General features: G+C 29.7%; 2 protein-coding genes across 2 annotated transcripts; one reads left to right on the top strand and one right to left on the bottom strand.

The window, feature by feature from the left end:
• The first annotated feature begins 12,937 nt into the window (after nucleotides 1-12,937).
• On the top strand, nucleotides 12,938-15,793 carry LOC125849331 (NEP1-interacting protein-like 1). The gene is made up of 5 exons (XM_049529402.1): nucleotides 12,938-13,389; nucleotides 13,979-14,157; nucleotides 15,037-15,120; nucleotides 15,214-15,381; nucleotides 15,473-15,793. Exons 1-5 carry the CDS (start codon nucleotides 13,125-13,127, stop codon nucleotides 15,593-15,595), a joined length of 819 nt encoding a protein of 272 aa, XP_049385359.1. The 5' UTR covers nucleotides 12,938-13,124; the 3' UTR covers nucleotides 15,596-15,793.
• A 343-nt stretch (nucleotides 15,794-16,136) lies between these two features.
• On the bottom strand, nucleotides 16,137-17,734 carry LOC125849314 (premnaspirodiene oxygenase-like). Its single transcript, XM_049529382.1, has 2 exons — nucleotides 16,834-17,734; nucleotides 16,137-16,753 (listed from the first exon to the last, which is right to left on the bottom strand). The coding sequence occupies exons 1-2, from the start codon at nucleotides 17,731-17,733 to the stop codon at nucleotides 16,142-16,144; spliced, it is 1,512 nt and encodes a 503-aa protein (XP_049385339.1). The 5' UTR covers nucleotide 17,734; the 3' UTR covers nucleotides 16,137-16,141.
• Between the last annotated feature and the right edge of the window lie 6,066 nt (nucleotides 17,735-23,800).

Genomic DNA, 23,800 nt, shown 5'->3' with positions numbered 1-23,800 from the left:
AGCCTATTGGAACATTCAATGAATCATGCAACATGACGACGTTTCATCCTATTCCCACAGAAGTTGCATTTTTAAAATCTAGGTGTATGAGGCGTCCCTCTCGGAGTTGTTTGCAAATCGCCGCTCTTATTTATTTTTTTGTTATTAATATTTTGAATTAAAAATACTTGATCACTTCCTCATCCCTATTATTCTACATTATTAATTTGTTCAAACTTGGACATTATTGACATTGTAAATCCTCTAATAAGTAACAGTAATAACTATTAAATCTCAAGTGTGCAATAAAATGTAGCAGCAATAACAGTTGACACAGAAGAAATCTCAAGTGTATCATTATACAAATTATTGGACTTTGTTCTGCAATTTCAATCGAAAGGGAAAGTGGAAAACTTAGACGCGGTGGGATAAATTTCAGTCTGCATGATCTGCAAACTAACCTCAGCTCCTATTGTTTGTGAATTATTTCCCTACCACTTAAGCGAGTTAGAAGTTTGTGCATTTGATATATACAGCTAATTTCAAGTTATTCACAACATATGACTGTATAGCCACTATATAATAGTAATTACCAATTATATCTCATTTTTGTTGATCTTCTTATTTATCCTTATGCAAAGTGATAACAGATTTGAAGTTCAAGAACCACTAAATACACTCACCTACATATCATCATCAAGAATATCCAATCTGTCTATTTCTTTTTTTACCAGCAAATCCAGAAACTAAGCTCACTTCTCTTCTATTACCAATACCATTTTCACCAGAGATTAGTGTACAACTACTAATGAAATTTTTGTAATAGTTTTCTAAAGTATTAAAATTGGTCATTGATATGCAAAAAGAAGATAACAAAATAAGTAACTCTCTCTGCGAACTATAAAAAGACAAAACAGAAGCACTTAAATAATTGGTTATTTTGTTCCATTTATGTAGTTACAGGAGAACTATTAAAAATAGTAGAAAATCATGTCCAAAATCAACATTAAAAATACAAGCTTCATTCCAAAAAAATCGAAATTCCATCATTCTCTGTGATTTAACAGTAAGAAAAATCCTCATTCTATCATATACACAGTCCAACTATAGAAGAGTACGCAATCAAAGTTCCATCATAAACGTAGCAACTTTTTTTCATTTTTTTCAACACATTAAGATCCAGGAAACATAAACCAAATCCAATGAATAATATCAATTCATCCAAAACCCATCAACAACTCAGACACAAACACATAAGCTTCATCCAGCTTAATCAATGAAAAGGGATTTGTCGTTGCAACGCATACAGAGGCAAAATGTTAAAGTCCGATTCATCTGTAATTTCAAGAGCTTGCAAAAATTAGCAGTCCCCAAATAAAATCAAACAAACTTGAAATTCCAAAAACATAATTCGGTATAGCATAGAGGTTAACCACACGGAATTTATAATCCAACCTAATTTTAGCACAAACAAATATGGAAATCTAATTGAATTAAAAAAGGAAAAAACAACAACTTGAAATTGCAGACTTGATAACAATAGTATAAACAAAGCAGCTTCGACAGAAAGGCAAGCTTTTCTTCTATATTATACAAAACACACAACAATTTTCCCTTTTTGTGGTATATACAAGGAAGCAACAAGAAAGTAAAAAGTAACAGCAGAAACAAAAAGCAGAGAAAAGAAAATGGAGGTGACCGCCAAAGTCTTAAAAATTATTGCTGAATTACAGAAGAGTACGTGTTTGATGAATTTACAGAGAGCAATAGTAATATAGACAAAAGGCAACCTTTAAGAAGCTGAAATAACAATAATACCCCTATTGACCTTATGACTTTCAGAAATCAGAATGACAAAAATATCCTTGGCAATTGAATGACCAATAGCAGAGATGTTGGAAGGCTATATATATATATTTGTTAACGCATGTTATAATATGATCTAACCTTATTTCTCATATTATATTAATATTAATCTTGCTTTTTATAAAGAGTTATTTATACGCAGAAATGTTCGTGGTTTGATTTGAATCGGTTATTAATTAAAATTAAAATTAAATCAATCTACTGAATTTTTTTAAATTTTAAAACGAAACGAAACCAAACAAAAAAATAACCGTCGATTTAATTATTGTTGCAAAAGCAGAAACAAAAAGTATATAGCATAGCAGAGAAAAGAAAATGGAGATAAGGCCAAATCTTTCAAAATTATACGTCAATTGAAGAAGAGTAGATATTTGATGAATGTATAGAGAGCAAGACACGTGCAAGACAATGCAGCCTTTGACAAGTTGAAATAACAATAATTTCCCTGCCTGCCTTATCACTTTCATATAGGAAATCAGAATGACAAAAATACCCCTATTTGCCAATTGTTGAAAAGTTATAGTATGTATCTAACCTTATTTCTCATAATAATAATAATATTAATCTTGCTTTTTATAAACAGTCACATATACGTAGGGATGTTCGTGGTTCGATTTAGATCAGTTATTTTGATTAAAATTAAACAAATCTTATCGGTTTTTAAAATTTCTAAAACCAAACCAAACCAAAAAAAATAATAATAATAACTGTGTGGTTATTGTTGCAAAAGCAGAAACAAAAAGTATGGCAGAGAAAACAAAATGGAGATGAGGCCAAAGCCTTCAAAATTATAGCTCAATTGAAGAAGAGTACATGTTTGATGAATTATATAGAGAGAAGACACGTGCACAGACAATGCAGCCTTTGACAAGTTGAAATGGCAATAATTTCGCTGCCTGGGTTATCACTTTCAGATGGAAAATCAGAATGAGAAGAATACCCCTATTTGCCAATTGTTGAAAAGTTGAAACTGTCCGAAACTCTCTCTTCTAATATATTGTAATGTAATGTAATAATGTAATGTAATGTAATATAGTATTTTATCTATCAAACAATAAAATTATAAAGGCTGGGAGATATCACTGCTTAGAATTTTCAAGACACTACTTTGACTTTGAGTAAGGGAGCCTAATTAACATTATGGATTAATTTAACTTTAATCTAATCCTATACAGGTGTCTTTGTACTAGTCATGATTGATAAATATATTTATTATCACCTTAATTTATTGCTTAACCTTGATAAATTAATGTGATTTTGATGCAAACCCTCAATTTTACGATTAAGAAATAACTGTCTTTTGTACGGATCGTATATTGATCTAATACTCGCCTTTCGCAAATTATTGTGTATTACCTAGTGATCCACGTGTTGGTAAACTATATGCACAGCGGAATCATGTTACTTACATGAATAATAGATAACCAATACCGTTTATGTTAAAACACATAAACTTGTTGAAANCGCAAACGAGATATGCAACCATACCAAATTCGATATTTCAGACTCAACGGCGCAGTCAAAATTTCCATCAGAGGTCATTACAGAGAATCTCTATTTATAGAGATTTCTCCCCAATTCAAAAAGGAGAGGAAAATCCAGCTTTCTTGAAAAAACAAGAAAACACACGCCTGACTCCTTTTTTCCTAAGAAATAGGATTCTGAGTTCTAGTTAAATATGGGCACGATAGGTACTGAGGCTTCCTATTATGAAAATAATTCAAATAATTAATTTGAATTTATTCTTACCATAATAAATTACAAATCATTCCAACTGCACTCCTCTATTTATATTTCAAAATTCTCCATTAAACACTTATGTAATTCTCCATGTTAAGATTACATATACTAATCAATAAATTAAATTACTGACGATTTTAATTTAATGATTAATTTCCTTTAGAGCACTACTTAACTTATTTCATGTGTCAGATTCATAAAACTACTTGCAAGGTTTGACATGATGAAAACTTATAAGTTTCTCAAAAAAGGCATATCAATCAATCTCTATAGAGAGACATGAAATCCATCAACTAACTTATTATTTCACCAATATATATTATTATTATCCAATCTACCAGGCATATTGACTCATCTCAGAATCTAACCTTTTAATAAATCAAAACGATAATTAATATATACATATTATAATAGTTATATCAAGATTAAGAATATAAGTACATTTAATAGTTTAGAGAATATGTTTTTGTCAGCCAGTCTAAAAAACTATCTTTACTCGGTCCCGTTCAATACATACAAAATGCACTAGCACAAGAAGTTGGAACTATACTGTTCCCATAATCAAGATATATTACATATAATCTTGTGCTACAATTGTACCGATGGCATGTCCAATTTTCATCCTAGATTGTGAACAAAAAACTTCATACTTATAAGAACCGATGATTTAATTTTCTGTATATAAGCTAAAACTCTACACACTAAATCATCTACTATATAAGTAAACAGACACCATAAACGAATATATGATATATTAAAACTGAGCAATATTTATTCTATAATAAATATTATATCTTAACTTATGGTTAATAGTATACATCCCAACACCACAAACGATGAAAATCTCTCTTTTTTCTATCCCTATCCCAATGAGCTGAATCTAAAGCTATTATTTTCTATTGAGTAATAGTTCTAGTAAGCCTTGAATGAGCCCCTCGAAAGCTTGATGCAAATAAATGAATTTTTATTCTATGTCTCCAAGTTATATATCCTCGTTTAAATCTGGTCATTGATTAAATAAAAATTTGACGAATAACTAATTGACTGGTTTCTTTCTGTTATTAATTTCCCCATTCCTAGTCTATTAATAACAAAACGGATTTTTCCAATGCATAAAATAAAAATTTCAATGGCTTTGGCTGCTGTAATTATTTCCCTCCTTCCCGACCATGATTTTTTTTTTAGGTATTTCACTGTGAAATAAAAAATTGTAATGAATAACATACTCCCACGCGTATATCAATTTGGGGCATGAATCAAAACCTTGAAACCACCACAATACCAAATTGGCAACTTTCAGTACACAATGCTCCAGATAAAAAGTAGCATTCCAAGGAATTCTACTTTTTCTATACCTAAAACCTCTACTAGCACAAAATGCAAGAACCCTGGGATCATGGTTGAGAGAGGAGCAAAGGCTGAGGTTGACAAGGCCAAAGTATGACAAATTAGGCAGTGATAATAACACGGATGATGACATTGAATAATCTGCAGACTCTACTCAGTCGATATCTATACTGGTGAGAGGCAACAAGTTCCCGTTGGAATAGTCAAGCTACACACACACAAGTTGACCTGAAAACTATTAGTACAAAAGAATAATCTACAGGTGGGTTTGCCAACAGAAATCACCAATGTGTGGACGGACACATGCATTTGAGACGATACATAATAATCAAGCTAAAGATACTGATGAGGTGCAATAGATGTTAGCTTGAGAGACAGTGAAACAGAGTGGCTTCGTTGTGGTCCAGGCAGCCACACTAGAAGGAAGAGTTAGTTTTGACGTGATGTATATATAGAATTCATCGTAAACCTGGTAATGCAGATTTTCTGAAGAGTGAATATCAAAGGTAAAAACCTTTCTGACAGAGTACGGTTGATGAATAATTTCTTGCTCATTGGAATCAGGACCTTGTTCAGACTCTGAATATGATGACAACTTTTCCTGGGACAGTGTTGGAGGTTGAGGATGAGATGATGAACCGGGGAGACGGTCCTTGTGCATAGTAGATCCATTATCTGTCCCTTTACTTCCAGAATCCGCAAATATCACTGGGATTTCAAACGACCGTGGTGGCAAAGGAGATGGTTTTAAAGTGGGAGAAGATGGAGGAGGTGTTGGATCGGAAGAGAGATGTGCAGTGTATTGATGCCTAATGTGGAGGAGTACAGTGAGACCGCATCAAAATTAGTCGCATTTCCTTTGTCAGATCCAAGGTATATATGAATTATTGGGAAAATTCTTTCCTCTAGGCAGGCAGTATACCAAAAAGTAGAGAAGCATGTTTGTTTCTCTACAAAAGTTACAAATCATCTATACAAGCCTGTGAACCAAAAAGAGGCTATATACACAAAGAGACATTCATATGGTAATACACCTTACCCTCCATCTTTCAATCAAAATTAATTAAGCTAAAAAATAAGATGACAGGTCTCGAACCTGCAACCTTCACGTTATTAGCACGACGCTCTAACCAACTGAGTTTATTTGCAACTAACCATTAATCGCATTTTTTTCCATGCAGTGCAGTATTGTCATAAAAAAATAATTCTAAATCACAAAGTAAAGGACGGGTGTAAAAGGAAAAGTGAAAGTGCATTGACAGATAAAATACAATTGGGCAAACATAATTGTAAGACTTAAGTTGTATCAACTATCACCAACTCTCAACTCCAGAGATCTGTGTAAGCCATATAAAATCTTCGTAAAATGGTGGGATAGAATCAGCTTCATCTTCTTGCTGTTGCGGAATGTAAAGAACCATTGTTTCGAGTACAGAGGCAGCATATGCATCAAGTTCTTTGTGGTAATTAGCAATGTCATAATCATGACCAACAGAGCATTCTACTTCTTTAATAGAGGGAGTTTCTTGATGAACCACAGGAACAGAGCATTCTTCTTCTATTGGGACTAGCTAATAGAGGGAGCTTCTTGATTAACCACAGGAACAGAGCATTCCTCTTCTATTGCAGCAGGCAATTTTGATTCTTTGAAGACTAAACTAACTGGGGTGATCATGTTCCCATTCAAAATATTTTTTAACTTATCAGATGGAATTACATTAGCTGTACTTAATTGTTCCAAATCTTGATTTTCTTGAAACCTATTCTGGGCAAAGGCAGCACTGGAATGTCCCAAATCTTGATTTTCTTGAAACTGATACTGAGGAAAGGATTCCACAAGTTTCTTGACATTGCGATGAAGAAATCAGTAGAGAATCAAGAAATTCTCTACATTGTGATCTGAAGGGATGATAACCTTAGAAGAATTGACGCTCCTCGTAATGCGACATGCAACAAATTCCTCTTCATGTCGAGTATGACCACGTAGTCTTAAGGCCTTGAGTATTTTATCACAGAGACGATATTCTTTCATAATCCAGACATGATTATTTTCCTCAAAACGGAAAGTTTTCTTTAACCCAATCACCGATTTCTTCTTGTCGTAAACTGGTCTACTATTGTCAACTCCTTTCCACAACAATTCCCCTGTTGAAGTTCTTACCATTCCCTTTTTTTTTTCTTTAACTGAGTAAAAACATGATATTCAGTAGCAGTAGTAGTGGTGGTATCGATGAGAGGGTTTATTGTTGCCATACAAGTCGACAACTTGAAATTGAACAGAGCTACTACCACTAACAAATTTGAGAAGTGAGATCATAAGTTGTTCATCGTCTAAATTCATCTCCATATTTTACCGAAAACAAAATTAATACTGCAACTTGCCCTTTGCGTATTTATCGAATCCCTTTGCTATGTATAGAGAGAAAGCGTGCAAACATTCCGACTTTTTTTAGGATTGGAAACTATTTTTATATGTTATTAGAAATTCACACGTAATATAGAAGTATATAACCGTTAACTAATTTTATGTCTTTTGTAATAATATTTACAAGGAGTAACTTTCCATAACTCATATCTCTTTAATTTCTAATCTTAATCAAATTATTTCTGTATTCTCTTTTTTTTACCTTGATTATCCATGAGTTACACCTCTTTAATTTTACTTTTAAAAATATCATAACTCTCATAATTTTCATGTTCATGACGTTCAAACTATAATTTGTAAGTATATAATATCTTATGGCATTTCTCTATTTTAGGTATATATAAATTCATATTTAAATTCATACAGATTTACATTCGAGGTTATCATTTTTCTTCTTCATTAAATTGGTTCGTGAGTAATTAACATGTAATAAAAAAGAAGTATATGAAATGAAGGTAAAAAATATTTCATTTTCAAGTATATATGTCCTTTTAATTTTATATACTTCAACATATTTTTTAATATTTTATTTATATATGCATTTTATCATCCTCCAAGCAACTATGATCAAGAATATCTTTGTAATAATGAAGGGAACTTCTAAATTTGTCCCAAAAAATTGAAGACACATTTAAACTATCATGGCGACCTATTACACATTTATTATTCAAAGTGAACTTAATATCACCCTCAATCCCTCATAGACGTGTAACACTACTCATAATATCATTCTTTTCACAAAATAAGAAGATGTTTTCTACCTAAGAATGGACACATTTAGGTTTCCTCATCTATTACAATTGTCTTCTTATGAAATCAACAAGCTTCATAACAATAATAATATCCTGATATTTTCTTTGCAAAATCATATGTAATTGTCACAATTTTCAATATTAAATTCAATATATGGCATGGATGACCTCATAATTGACGCCATAATTTGCAAGAATTCTCAATATATGAATAATTGACGAGAATAAAGAATAAAGTTGTATATCATCCTAAGATAAGATCCCTAACAACTATTATTAGGCCTTTTTAAGTTCAAATTTATGATTTAATTCATTTTCCGTATGAACTAATAGTTTAGGTATGAAACTCATATTTTCAATAGTTTAGGTATGAAACTCAAAAAAATGATAGTTTAGTTGTGTTTTTGACACTTATCTCATTTTTCAGCTTGACCATCTTATAGTATTTACCCATGCTTAAAAGAGCCTCCAAATAATATTTAAAACATGGGAAAAGGGTCTAATATTCCCCTCAATTTTGTCATTTAGAGCTGATATATCATCGTTATAAAAGTGACACACATATACCCTACCGTTACAAAATTGGCTCACAACCCCTTACCATTACAAAAGAGACTCATATGTAAAAAGATAAAATTAATTTTTCATTCTTTAACAACCCACGTATTTAATCTTTTTTCACACTTAATTTTTTTTTGACATCTTTGATTATTATTATTATTTGAGTTTCAAATACACCTATAGTTATGAAAAATGATAAAGTTAATTTTAAATTAATTTTTTTTAAAAATCATTTTTTTCAAAAAAAAAACATGCATTTAATCTTTTTCAGACAAATTATTTTTTGACTTCTTTGATTATTATTATTATTTGAGTTTCTTATTCTTTTTTGTAATTATTTTTTCTTTCATTCCTTAGAGTAAAAATAAGAGAAACAAAAAGAAAGAAGTGTGAATGAAAAAATAAAAAAATTAAAACTAATTTTTTGCGACTATATTATAATTTAGTTTTTGTATTTGTATAAAACATTTGGGGGCATCAATAATAAATTTTACAAGAAAATAAGTAAAAAAAAATAAGTCTGGCCCTCAAAATAATAAATTAATATTAGCCGTTGAATGAAAAAGTAAAAAAATATGTGTGAGAAGCATCAAATATATCCCTACATGGATTATTCTTTTAATAAATATTAATTTAAAAATATTTTTTTTTCACTTCCGTTAAAGGAAGAGTGTATGGTGTATATGAACCACTTTCATAACAAAGAATATATCGACTCTAAATGACACAGTTGAGGGGTATGCCAAGCCCTTTCCCCTTAAAACAATGACAAAAATGTCAAAAAAAAATAATTAATATTATTCACATCATGATATTTCTTTGCAATAGTGTTATAAAAGTCGATTGCAATTAGCAAGAAATGTATACAATATGCCAGGATTATCTTTCAGAATCAAAAGTTTTAAGATTATTAATTTCTCTTTACATATTACTTGCTCCAATAATCTTATCCTTGTATTTGATCTACTCAATGAATGGTCTAAATATAAATAGTAGATCTCTTCATTTAATGACTTTGTAGATGTATTTTTAAGATGAATAAAACTAAAAAATCGCTCAATGTCAATTTAAGTATTCTTTTAATTATTATAACTGTCAAATTTTCAATGTCAAAACCTAAATTATTCAAAATCTATAAATTTCAAATAAACAAAGTGTTGAAGATGCATCTACAAATTAATAATTAACAAAGCCACAAGTTAACAATGTCAAAAACCTAAAATTTACAGATACTAAATTAACTAACACATTCATATTGACAATAATCATAAAATATCATTATTTGAAAAAAAAATTAAAAGTCAAAAGCTATCACTACACATTTTTTGGCAAACAAAATTTCTGATTTATCACTAATACAAGTTCATACGCATCAATAATGTGATAAAACACTAAATTAATGAATGTAAACTAGCCTAAATATAGTAACACATCAACATTGAACTCAAAATCTAAGGATACCAACAAAATTGCAAGAACTTAAAATCAAGCCCTAAATTAATGGAGAGAAAACTAATATCATTGTTATTTGTAGATGATATAGTACTGATTAATGAGACACACAATGGAGTTAATACTAGGCTGAAGCCTAGAAGTGAGGAGACAAACGCTGGAGTCTAAGGGATTCAAGTTGAGCAGAATCAAAACAAAGTGATCTTCCGAAAACTAGATTCTCTACCTCTAAGAGATAGTAATAAGATTTGCATACAATCTACCCTCTCCAGATCCCATTTGTGTTATTTCTATGGATTAAAATTCTTTAAAAGACTCAATCTAGTTGAGTTAGATGCTAATAAAATCCAACCCGAAGATGAAATAGTGAAAAGGCTAATAGAGATTCTCAAAAATAAAATAAAATTGCCTACTATCTCAAGAGTAATGCATTGGCTTTATAAATGATTGAAAAATAATTATAAAAAATTAATCAATAATTTGTATCTAGAGAAGCTAAAAATAAATTTTAAATAAAATTATATATTTTTTTTAAAAAAAATATTGAAAACCTCTCATTAACATTTGATTTTAGGGCCATTAATTTGATTAAATTGCTCCGGTTTTATAGCTACAAACATGACAAGAAATAGCATTTTAATATTATAATTTTAATATTAAAATGCACTTAAACTTCAACTAATAAAGTATTCCTCCTCTTTCAATGTTAGAAGTCTAGTATAAATTGTATAAAAGTTTTTTTTTTAAAAATCCTATTAAATGTCTAATATCGACATTGAAATTCAATTAAATCTTAATATATTTCAAAACATCTCACATTAAATGGAAAGCACACTTCCTAATTATAAAAATGTCTCCATATCCTCAAACTCAAAACTTTTAATTAATAATAAAAAAGTGCTTACTCCTCCATAACAACTCTGATTGATGTATACAAGTTGTATATAGCAGAAAGATTAAAGTGAGATGTGAAGGAACTAAGAAAAGTTGAAGGGGACATGGAGAATATTGCAAGTACGAGGATTTTCTCCTTTCTCTTATAGTAATTATTACTCTCTCTTTGATTACTTGTTCACTTTTGAATTGATATACTTATTAAGAAAATAATAATTGACATAGTGAATTTATCATTTTACTCCTATTAATTATGAAGTGGATGAATTTTAAGATTTTCAGGAAGTTTTACCTTTTTCAAAGTAATTAATTGAGGGTATAATAAGTAAAAAAATTGTCTTTCTTTGATTTGTCAAAATGGACAAGTAATTAGAGCAATTAAAAAAGAAAATGTGGACAAGTAATTAGGGACATATGGAGTATATTATATTATATTATATTTTATTATATACTCCTTTTATCCATTTTTTATTGTCATGTTATGCTTTTTGAAAGTCTATTCGACTAATTTTTAAAGTTAAATTATATTACATTAATTCGATATTTTAAATAAAAAATTTAGATATTCAAAAACTATACGAAAAACGCTACATACAAATTCTACTTCTTTGCATATCAATATGATTAAAAAAATATCATAAAATATTAGTTAAATGTTGACTCTAAAAAATAAATTATAACAATACGACGAGAGTAGCCAATGAAAAAGGGCACGTGGTGCTTTGTGTTGATACATAAGAAAGAAACAATGCCTTGTTTTGATGGGCAGAATATTGGATGGACTTTGGATCCCACTGAATCCTTATAATTAAATAAAATAATACTACCTAATTTACTTATGACCTATCTACCTTCTTCACAAAATATCTCTTCCCAACTATAAATTCCCCATCTATTATCTGCCCTTCACCAACTCAATAGCGACTTGATAGTCGGCCAAGAGGTAAATTTTATATAAGTAATATTATGTTTTTATTTTACTCTGTATAAAAGTAATATTATATTTAATTTATAATTTAAATTTTTATATAATACATATTTAACTTATGGAGAATTTTATATATTTAAATTTTATATAAGTAATAATACATATTTTTTTTATTGATGCTTTATACACTGTTTCCCTTTTCATTTTACTTGGATTTGTTGTACTTGAGCTGAGGGTCTTTCGGAAACAGCCTCTCTACCTCAACGAGGTAGTGGCAAGGTCTGCATACACTCTACCCTCCCCAGACCCCACCTAGTGGGATTTCACTGGATATGTTGTTGTTGTTGTTGTATACCGTGTAAGAGATGAAATAATTAAATTCTTGCGAGTAAATCTCTATATAAAATTTCATTTTTTGAAATGATTTTCTGTTTTCTTTTTAACTTCATTTTTTTCTATTTACCTAAAGTGTTTTTCTTTTTGAAAAAAAAAATACCCTTATGCAGAATTTCTATGCCTTTTTGCTTCACTAGTGAATCATTTCATTCTGTTTGGATAGTTGTTACGTATTATTTCATAATATATTATATTGTATTTATTTCATAATATATTATATTATACCTTTATATTGTTTTAATGAATATAACTATATAATGTCACACATTAATAATTTGAAAGATAAATTTACAAAAGAATAAAAGGGTACGAATAGAATTGCTATAAAAAGGTAGAAAACAAAATGAGAAAGAAAATATTAAAATAAGAAGACGATCACATCAAGTTGGTTTTTATACAAAATGAAATTTTTATACTTAAAAAATAAGAATTTAAGTAACAATAAAAAAAAAATAATGTAAATAATAGCAGCATAGAAACAAGTAACAAACCATCGAAAGAAAGGTGAAAATTACAACCTATCATTTTTGCTTCGTTAGCGAATATCGAAATCACAATTTATTGGAAATACAAGTTATGTCTACCCTCAAATCGATTTTGTCCCCTATGGCTGTGGAGAAAAACGAGTGATCATCTAAAGCGCTTTGGTAATTTGTAGATCATTCCAACTCTCGAGCAAACATCAAAACTCCATTTTTTTTCTTGAAAAATAAAGACAGATTCATTCGATCAAGACTTTTTCTTTTCCTTGTTTTGGAAGAAATAGAACGAGCTTTTCTTTTGTATGATTCCTTATTTTCACCTGCATACACAAGCAGTTGATTCATGTAAATCAGAAAAGACCAAGTCTTTTGTTGTTGATCGTTCAAAAGAATCCATGGAAATGGAATTCTACTCATACCCATCTCGTGTTTTCCCTCTTTCCTCTTCTATTTGTTCGTTTTCTATAAGGGATTTGGTTGATAGGGCTAAAGATTTCTTTACCGTTGCGGTTTCTGCAATCATTGGCAGCGTCTTATCTGCAATCTTCACCTTCTTCTTTGCATTAGGTGAGTATTGGGTATAGCTTTCCCTTCTTCCAATTTGTTAAATTTCTACCACAATTTGATTTAGCTTTTTAGCATGTGTATAATTCTTGATGTATGTATCTATGCTCTGTATTGGGGGTTTGCATATGTTTAATCAGGGGGGTGTGTTGCCTTGTTGAAACTAGGCTATGATAATTCAGGGTGCTTGTTCTTATGAGCAGCAGAAAAAACAATCTTTTTTGGCGTTTCTATGCATAGCGTGACGTGACAATTGTACCTTTTTGATTTCCAAAGTATGGAAAAGATATTAAGCTCTCTTTAATGAATTGGTTGAGATATACTCTCCTAGGCGTGCTACGTTCGCACCCTGGTTTAGAAGTAAATGAGCAAAGGGTTTGATACCGTTGTTAGACCAGAATGGTTATAGGCATTCATATAACCACCCCAACTCTGTTTAGGATTTAGGTTGAATTGAATGATTGATTGACTGATAGATATGTTATTGTCTTCCAAATGTTTACGGACTTGTTTAGATTAAAAAATATGGGGTTTTATCTTTCTCTACTTATTGATAGCTGGAATTAATCAGAGATAGATTGGCTTCTTGCAGTGGGCACCTTATTAGGAGCATTGACTGGAGCTTTGATTGGCCAGGAGACGGAGAGTGGATTTGTCAGAGGTGCTGCAGTTGGTGCCATCTCTGGTGCTGTTTTCTCTCTTGAAGTCTTTGAGTCATCTCTGTTACTATGGCAGTCGGATGAATCTGGAATAACATGTCTTGTTTACTTGGTAAGCAATATAGATTCTTTCTCACTGATAATGCTGAGAATTGGTTCTCTAATATTATAACTTGAGTATATGGGATAATAATAGATGGGCAAATCATGTCCTGATCCAATATTGGCGTCAATCTACATCTGACTCTCGCAAACCTATGTTGCTCGGACTCTTCAAAAATGTTAGCGGGTGCGTATCGGATTCTCCAAAAGTATTGTATTTTTGGAGAATCCGACCCGGGTGCAGCATCAAAAGTGAAGAATCCGCACAACTTAGCTACAAACCAACAACTTACGACACCATAGTCCCAAACTAGTTAAGGTCAGCTATATGAATCATTTATATCCATGAAGCTTCAATTGGACCGCTTTCATTCCTATTTAATAATTTTATCTTATAAGAAAATTTAGGCATTTGCTGACACCAAAAATTCTCTATATCTCACATCTATCCATATATATACTGACATTCAAATCTCTAGATAATGTAGAGGACACTTCGCAAATATGGATCTAATGCAAGTGTACCAACCCGACTAAAACCTAAATCCCAACTAGTACTTTTTGCTTCCATTCTGTTATGTTCTTCCCTTAGTCTTTATGGATTCAGAGATTGTAGATCTCTAGAGACAGTTTTAGGTCCCAAAATATTTCAAGTGACCTTTCTTCTACTCCTTTATGTGTGCTATTTTAACATCAACATTTATATGACACTTGTCTTGTAGAAATCCTCTCTCCCCCCCCCCCCTCCCATCAAATGAGGAAGCGAAGAGAGAGAGCATTATTACAATCTTAAGATCATTTTTGTGGCTCTAAGGTTTATCCTTGATTGATGAAACTTTTAAACTTGTTACCTTTATCTCAAAAAAAATGAAACTTTTAAACTAAACAGATTGATGTACTCACAAGCCTGTTAAATGGTCGATTGGTTCGCGAGAGGATTGGCCCAGCAATGCTAAGTGCAGTCCAGAGTCAGGTATGTCATATATGCTACATGACTGTTGGCCATCTAAAATATTGCCAGCAACGTACTTTCCCTTCATTGTCTTGACTCTTTCTTGTTGATCAGATGGGAGCTGTTGAACTTGCATATGACGAGGTCCCTAACATTTTTGATACGGGTGCGGCTAAAGGCTTGCATGGAGATTCTGTTGAAAAGATCCCCAAGATTGTAATCACAAAAGGTAACAACTTGGATGATTCTGGAGAGAGAGTCTCTTGTTCCGTCTGCCTTCAGGTGAAATACATTTACACCTTTTGTTTGCTATTCGTCCTGATACTGCATTACTTGTTGATCCTGAATCCTTTTCGCTATTGTATGCATACAGGACTTTCAACTGGGAGAAACTGTTAGATGTTTGCCACAATGTCATCACATGTTTCACTTGCCATGCATCGACACATGGCTGTTGAGACATGGCTCTTGCCCAATGTGCAGAAGGGATCTGTAATTGCTCCATAAACTATACCAAGGTTATATAAGTTCTTCATACTTGCTTGTATGGTTTCCTTAGCTGTCTTTCTTCACTTGCTCCAATTTTCAAGGAAACCTGTGTATTTAGTGGCAAGTATGTGCTTTTTCAAGTTTGGTTGTTGTAGACTATTACTTACCTGTAAATTGAGCTATTATAGTGTTCACTACTTCCACTTACTCGTATTCTCTATCAATGTGTCTCATGTTTGCATGCATCGTGGGATTAGTATAACATCTTGCAATTCCAATCAACTGATTCACAGTGAGTATAAATAAGTTGCCCTTGTAAAAACAGAACAACAACATAAATCATTCTACAAAATTCCCTTTAGCCAAATCCATAGATAAATACAAGAAGGTTAGCTGATACTATAAACTGCAGAAATGAGTTCTCGATTAGATTTATTTTTTTCATTCAGAAGTTTGTCTTATACAAACATTTAAATACATATGTAAAAATCAAAAACCTTTATTTATAATATAATACCCCAGTCCCCAAACAATTACTACTGTTTCAATAAACTCAAGGATCATAAGGAGTGGCAATCAAAACAAGATCATCCTTTCTTGTTGCAGAAATTCCAGGTGACTCTGTCAAGTCCAAATTTTCGTGACTTTGTCCGTTAGGGAGTTTCCAATCGAAGTGATAAAGCAATTGAGCTAAAGGTTGTCCAACATTGGCTAAACCAAATAGCATTCCTGGACAAATTCTTCTCCCAGCACCAAACGGGATAAATTGATGATGACTTCCAAGAAAATCAACAGAACTATTTTCAAATCTCTCTGGTGAAAAGCTTTCAGGGTCATCCCAACTTTCAGGATCTCGTCCAATTGCCCATGCATTAACTATGACTCGAGTTTTGAAAGGTATATTGTACCCATCAATCTTTGTATCCTCCATACATTCTCTAGGGACTAACAAAGGAATTGGAGGGTGCATCCTTAAAGTTTCTTTGATTACTAACTTCAAGTACTTTAACTCATCAAGATCAATTTGTTGAATACCTTTCTCCTCTTTCAAGACTTGTCTCACTTCAGCTTGTGCCTTTGCTAAAACATTCGGTTTCTTCATCATTTCAGCTAATGCCCAAATTATAGTAGTCGATGATGTCTCAGATCCCGCGGAGAACATGTCCTACATGATGAAAAAAATGTGAATAAAACAACTATGATATCATTCAGGTTACCATATCAAGCTTGATATATAAAACTTACGACTAATATTGATTTAATATTATCATCCGTGATGGGAATTTGAACTTCTCCACTTTCTCTAACTCTTAACAAAACATCGATCAAATCTTCACCTCCAAATTCACCATTACCCTTTTTACCATCCGCTCGATTTTGTTTGTGCTCATTCACTACATTTTCCAAAATTTCATCGATTTTACGATGTGCCTTCACCAGTCTAGTTTTCGAACCACCAAGGTCATGTAACATTTTCCATGTAGGGAAAAAATCAGCAACACTAAATCCACCTGCCAATGCTATTATTTCCCTCATAAAAATTATCAATTTATCTTGGTCACAACATATTTTTCCTAAAGCTGATCTACAAGTTACCGAACTTGTAAACCAAAATATTTTATCTGTAAGGTTGACCGGAAGATTATTAGGCATCGTTCGTATAGACGAAACCATCTTCGATAGCTCGTCTTGACGAATCGAGCTAAAGAATTTGACCATCTTGGCACTAAGGAGTTCAAGTATGCAAATTTTACGAATTTGTCTCCAATATTCACCATAAGGAGAAAATGCTATATCCGTACTATCATAGTGGATGATGTCGGCCACTACAAGTTTCGGCCTCGTTGCAAAAACCAAGTCATGAGTTTTTAGTACGTCCTTAGCCATACGTGGTGAAGAAATGATGATGGTAGGAATTTCTCCGAGTTGTAAGTGCATGAGCGCCCCATAGCGTTTTGCTAGATTTTTTAGACCATGATGAGGGAGTGGGCCTGCCACTGCCAAATGATGTAAGCTTCCAATAAAAGGTAATTTCCATGGACCAGGAGGCAAATTTAGCTTTTGAGTTTTCCATTTTTTGAATAGAAGAAATATGGTTGAGAGAAATACCAAAAATGCAACTAAGTTAGTGAATTGAATCTCCATTATTTTTCAGTTGGAAGGAATTAATACTGATGGATATTGCATTATTAGTTGATCTAGTTATATATAGTGTCTTTTGTCTCATTAAATTCAAAATTGTTGGGCTAGCTATTATATTATGTGGCTTGCCAGTTTATTCAAAGTCAAAATTGTTGTTCTATTGAAATTTCCAACTTTGAAATTTCCTGGAACTACAAAAAAAATATTATTCCCTACGTTTACTTTTAGTTGTCATGTTATGCTTTTCGAAAGTTAATTTGACTAATTTTCAAAGTTAAATTAGATTACATTAATTCGATATTTTAAATAAAAAATTTAGATATTCAAAAACTATACGAAAAGTATTATAAATTTCAATTTTTTACATATCAATATGATGAAAAAATATATCGAAAAATATTAATTAAATTTTTTTAAATTTTAACTTCAAAAGAAAAAACTATTACAATTAAAAATTGACGGATTAAAAGTGGACGGATGTAGTACAAGTTAAAGTTAAGGGCGGATGTGTTAGTGTCACCAAAACCGACAAACTTTAAATAGAATGATTGATGGCATACTAAGCTAGCGTTTGGCCATAGATTTTCAAATATTCTTGGCAAATATTATTTGGGTGAAAATTTGGGTGAAATTTCACCATGTGTTTGGTCATAGTATTTGGGAAATATATTTTACTTTTTCAGAAAAATATGATTTATACCCATAAGTTTAAAAACTATCAAAACTAACCATAAATTTGTATTACAAGTCAATTGAATCTTCGTTGCAACAAATAACAAGTAGTGTCCATAACACTAGAGCAATGTGGTAGTTTGGAGTGAGTGCAACAAGCATCATTCCATACATCGTGAAGTAGCAACAAAACACATGACTTTGCTACCATGACCCGATTGTTCATCATTTTCATCAATAACCATATAATCACTTGTCATATTCACTGAATATTTCATCACTACTTTGGTGTTCACGTAAAAAAATATGTAATACAACGTAAACATTACTATGGAGGGTGTTTTTGTAAAAGATAAAAATTTGGTGTAAAATTTCAATTTTCAAAAGATCCCAAATAATGAGATTTGGCCCAAATACTAGAAAAAACTAGTATTTGGGAATTTGGGATATTTGGCAAAAATATTTGCCAAATAATGGCAAATTATATGGACAAACACTATTTGCCAAATTTTCCCCCAAATATTATTTGGGAAATCTATGGCCAAACGGGCCTAAGTTTCTTTAAAAAACTGCAAGCTAGTCATACATATAATATATAACTTGGCAAAATATTAGATTGGGGTGAAAAGTAAGTTCTATTAACATCTTCTTCTTTTTTAACTTCACGTGTATAAATTAAACAACAATATCAATAATAACCTATTCAACCTAATGTTACAATTAGGTATATGTGGAAGGTAAGATGTATATAATTCTTACAAAGTAAGAATAACGTGATTTAAAAATTTGAAAAGTTGATATAATAATATTTAAGTTGTATTGTTCTGCTTCAATATAATTTGATTACTTATTGCAATACTTATAATTTTAAAGAGGACACCAAAAGCAAATTTTGATGTGTTTGTATAGATAACAATAGATTTTGCAGAATGCAGAAGGTTTGACTAGTGATGTACAAAATCAAATTGAGAATTGAATCTAATCTAATCGCAAATTGAGTCGAATCGAAAAAAATCTGACTAATGATCATTTGATTTGACTTGATTTGATATTGGAAAAAAACGGACTATACTTGGGTTGGTTTGATTTTATCTAAAAGAAGTCAACCTGAGACCAAACCAACCCCACATTATATATATAATTTTTTAATGTTATCTAATACATAAATATGTTGATATAATTTCTAAATATTTCTTATACTTTTTCATAATTTTTATTTTTTTAACATATTATTTCAAGTTTTTTGAGACTTACAATTTTGAATGGTCCAATAAAGATTATAGTTCATAGATATTAGTAATGCTATTAATAAAGCTCAATTCAAAATCGAATCAATGCTAATGCTAACAAAACAAAATTGATTCAACACTAAAAATAACAATAATATTGAATATTTGTTCTTTAGCTTTACATTGGTTTTGACATTTAAAATATATAACCTAATTTTAATTTTTCTTTAATGTTTAATCATGTAATACTTATTAGACTTATTTTAGCATGATGTAGTACATAGTTTTAAATTATGATCATTTTTATTATGACTTATTAATTTGTAATATTTATTTTATGCGATTTCATTATTATTTTTTGTTGAATATTTTAGTGTCATCACCTATCTCATATATATATATTTTTTTTAAAAAACACCTTATATAGTTGTATTTTTGTCGGACTAAAGAAATATTTGGAGCACAAGTTAATTATATGTTTGTATGAATATTTTATTAGAAAAATCCAAAAAAAAGTCGAGGTTAAAAAATTGAGTTTTATTAATTTGATTTGATTTATGAATTTAAAATTCTAACACAAATCGCTTGATTTGATATTTGAAGAATTCAAACCAACTCAGTCATGTACATCCCTAGGTTTGACCATTTGGAATTTATTTTTGAATATTTTAATAATATAAGATAATAAAAATTGTGAAAGTGAGAATAAAAAAAAAATATAAAAATAATAATGGGTTCATGTTAGTTTTCAAAACATAAATAAGGTAACAAAATAAATAAATAAATATATATATATATATATATATACATATATATATTATAATTACATAAAAATTACTTCATTTTTCAATCATTACAACAAATCGCACATTAAAAAAGTAAAAAATAAATTTATTATATTTTCATCCCAAAGAATTCTAATTCTTTTTAAATTTAATTGCACATGTTTTATTGCCCTTATAGTCGAGCAGTACCTTTGTCATAAATCATAATATTCACATATTCTTCAAACTACTGCATAGACACACTACATGACTTGTTGCATTAAAATCTATCCACAATATGTGTTATGATACCAAAGTTAAATTAACTTTCGAACAAATATAATTAAGAACTATCCTTCATTGATTTTTTATGTTGTTTCTTTCACGCTACCCTAAGATAATCGCATTCTTTATTTTTGCCATACCTTATTATATGTCAAGAATGTATGATTCTTAATTAGAGTCTGTTTGGATCGGCTTGTTTAAGGTTCTTTTTAAGTTAAAATAGTTTTTAAGTATTTTAATTTTAAAGTGTTTGAATAAGATTAAAAAGTGTTTTTGAGCACTTGTTTTGAGAGCCGATTTAAATTGACTTATTTAAAGTGTTTTTCAAGTCAAAATAATTTATAAGCACTTTTTTAGTGTTTGCATAAATTATAAAAGTGTTTATAAGCATTTGATTTTAAGTTAAAATGATAAAAATAAGTCAAAAATCATCAATTAAATTTTTTAACTTATAAGTCAAAAACTAAAGACCAATTCAAACAGGCTCTTAGCCTTTTCTTCCTTGATACATTTCTTTTCAATTTTGATCATACATTTCTTTTCCGAAAATTATATTATTTATACATGGTTAAAATATTTTTTTATGTATATATAGTAGATGTTGAATCCCCTTTGAATACTTCGTGTGTCTAATTATACATATTTTGAACCTTCTTACTGAAAATTCTGACTCCGCCACGATTGGATAGTAACACTTGCTGGAGTAATTTCAATTGAATTAAGGGACAATAAATAACAAACTAAATTTACTTAATACTTGAAATTAAAATAAAAAAAGTAAATTTGAATATCTAGACACTCTAATGTTTTATCTTTGAACAAAATATTAACTTTCTGGTGGTATCTTTATATGTATAACATTACCAATATTCTCCCAAAAAAACATAAGTATAAATTTCAAGAAAAAAGTTGTCATTATAAAAAAATAAAATTATTTTAAAGAACTTAAGACTGCCTTTTGACAGATAACACAGCCACCTAAACCAAATACCATTACTGTGAAAGAGACGAAATGCATTTTTTTCATGCTAAAGTAAAATAACATTAGGCCTATATATAGTTTATCAATTAGTTGAACAAGACATGTTAGCAAGTTATCATGGTCTCAAGCTAAATAGATCTCATACCAAACCATACTAAACAAACATGCAAATTGCAATCATTTAGATATTGGTATATTGGTTTACAGTAAAACCTCATTAAATTAATGAATTAATATCTTAAAAGGTCATTGAACTATGAAAAATTATTTAGCAAAGTCATGAAACTTTGTTTTATATCAATAACTATAATGTTGCCCGTGCTATGCACGGGCACGGGCCCAATAATATAAATGGTATGTTTTGGGGCTAATAATGGAGATTTTGAAGCGATTGTTTGCATGGATAAAGGAATAAGTTTTTTTTATCACAAACTTGTACTTTCTTTGACGCTATTCAAGGCACAATAAGACTACCCACATACAACATTTTTGAAATATTTTATGTTGTCAATTATCATGATTTATAGTATTTTTATGATAGATTCACTTAAAGAATGAGTGGAATTTTTTGTATTTTTTTTCAAAACATATTTTATGTTGTCAATTATCATGATTTATAGTATTTTTACGCATTTTTTAAATATAAAAAACCCAAAAAAAAATAAGACAAATAAATTAAAATGGACCCAATATATGTTATTTTTATTGTCTCAATTTATGTTACACAAATAAAATTTGGAGAGTCATCCAAATTTGAATTTTTTTTAAAAAAATGTTTTAAGTTATTAATTATTGTGATTTATAATATTTTGATGTAACTTTCAAATAATCAACATTACTGGTCACTTTGTCCTAATTTATGTGATATGGATAAAATTACAAAATTAACCCTTTTAAAATGTCTTTCAGATATTTTAAGTTGTTAATTATTATTATTTATAATACTTTTTTGGTAATTTTAAAATGATATGTGTTATTTTTTCTGTCCCAATATATGTGAGCCTGAAAGAATTCTGAGAGTGAACCTATTTTATTATATAGCTTTTAAATATTTTAAATTGGTAATTATTGTAATTTTTAATTTTTTTTAAGTCATTTGTAAATGATATATGTTGCTTCCTTTGTCCCATTTTATATAGTATAAATAAAATTCCCGAAACCAACTAAATTTTTAATATATTTTTAAAAATATTTTAAATTATTAATTATTGCGATTTATAATATTAAAAAAAAAGTACAAAACTTGTATCAGCCTAAAAAATGACCACGATAATTCGAAGCCTACAGAAAGCAATATGGTTGTACGTAATTTTTAAATACTTAATATATATTACTCCACTTGTCTCAATGTATGTAGCATTGATAAAATTTCAAGATTCAATCAAATGTTGTTAATTGTTAACATTTATAATACATTTTACGTAGTTTTCAATAATTTCACATTAAACAATACATATTACTACTTTTGTCTCATTTTATGTGACATTGATAGATTAATTTTAAGAATCAGTCAATTTATTTTTTCTGTTTTTTTAATAAATATTTTAAGTGGTCAAAATCACGATTTATTGTATTTTATACATAATTTTTAACGATAGATTAATTTCAAGAATTAATCGAATTTTTTTATATGTATTTATTTTTGAAATATTTTATGTTGTCAATTATCATGATTTATAGTATTTTTACGCAATTTTTAAATATAAAAAAAAATTAAGACAAATAAATTAAAATGGACGCAATATATGTTATTTTTGTTGTCTCAATTTATGTGACACAAATGAAATTTGAAGAGTCATCCAAATTTGCATTTAAAAAAAAAATGTTCTAAGTTATTAATTATTGTGATTTATAATATTTTTATGTAACTTTCAAATAACTTACATTGCTGGTCACTTTGTCCTAATTTATGTGATATGGATAAACTTACAAAATTAACCCTTTTAAAATGTCTTTCAGATATTTTAAGTTGTTAATTATTATTATTTATAATACTTTTTTGGTAATTTTGAAATGATATATGTTATTTTTTCTGTCCCAATATATGTGACCCGGATAGAATTTTGAGAGTGAACCTATTTTATTATATATCCTTTAAATATGAAATATTTTAAGTCATTTGTAAATGATTTATTATA

This window comes from Solanum stenotomum, chromosome 12 (genome assembly GCF_019186545.1).
Source record: "Solanum stenotomum isolate F172 chromosome 12, ASM1918654v1, whole genome shotgun sequence".
In the NCBI taxonomy this organism is placed as follows: domain Eukaryota; kingdom Viridiplantae; phylum Streptophyta; class Magnoliopsida; order Solanales; family Solanaceae; genus Solanum; species Solanum stenotomum.
The sequence above is the reverse complement of the archived record's forward strand: the minus strand, read 5'-3'. Positions and strand labels throughout refer to the sequence as shown.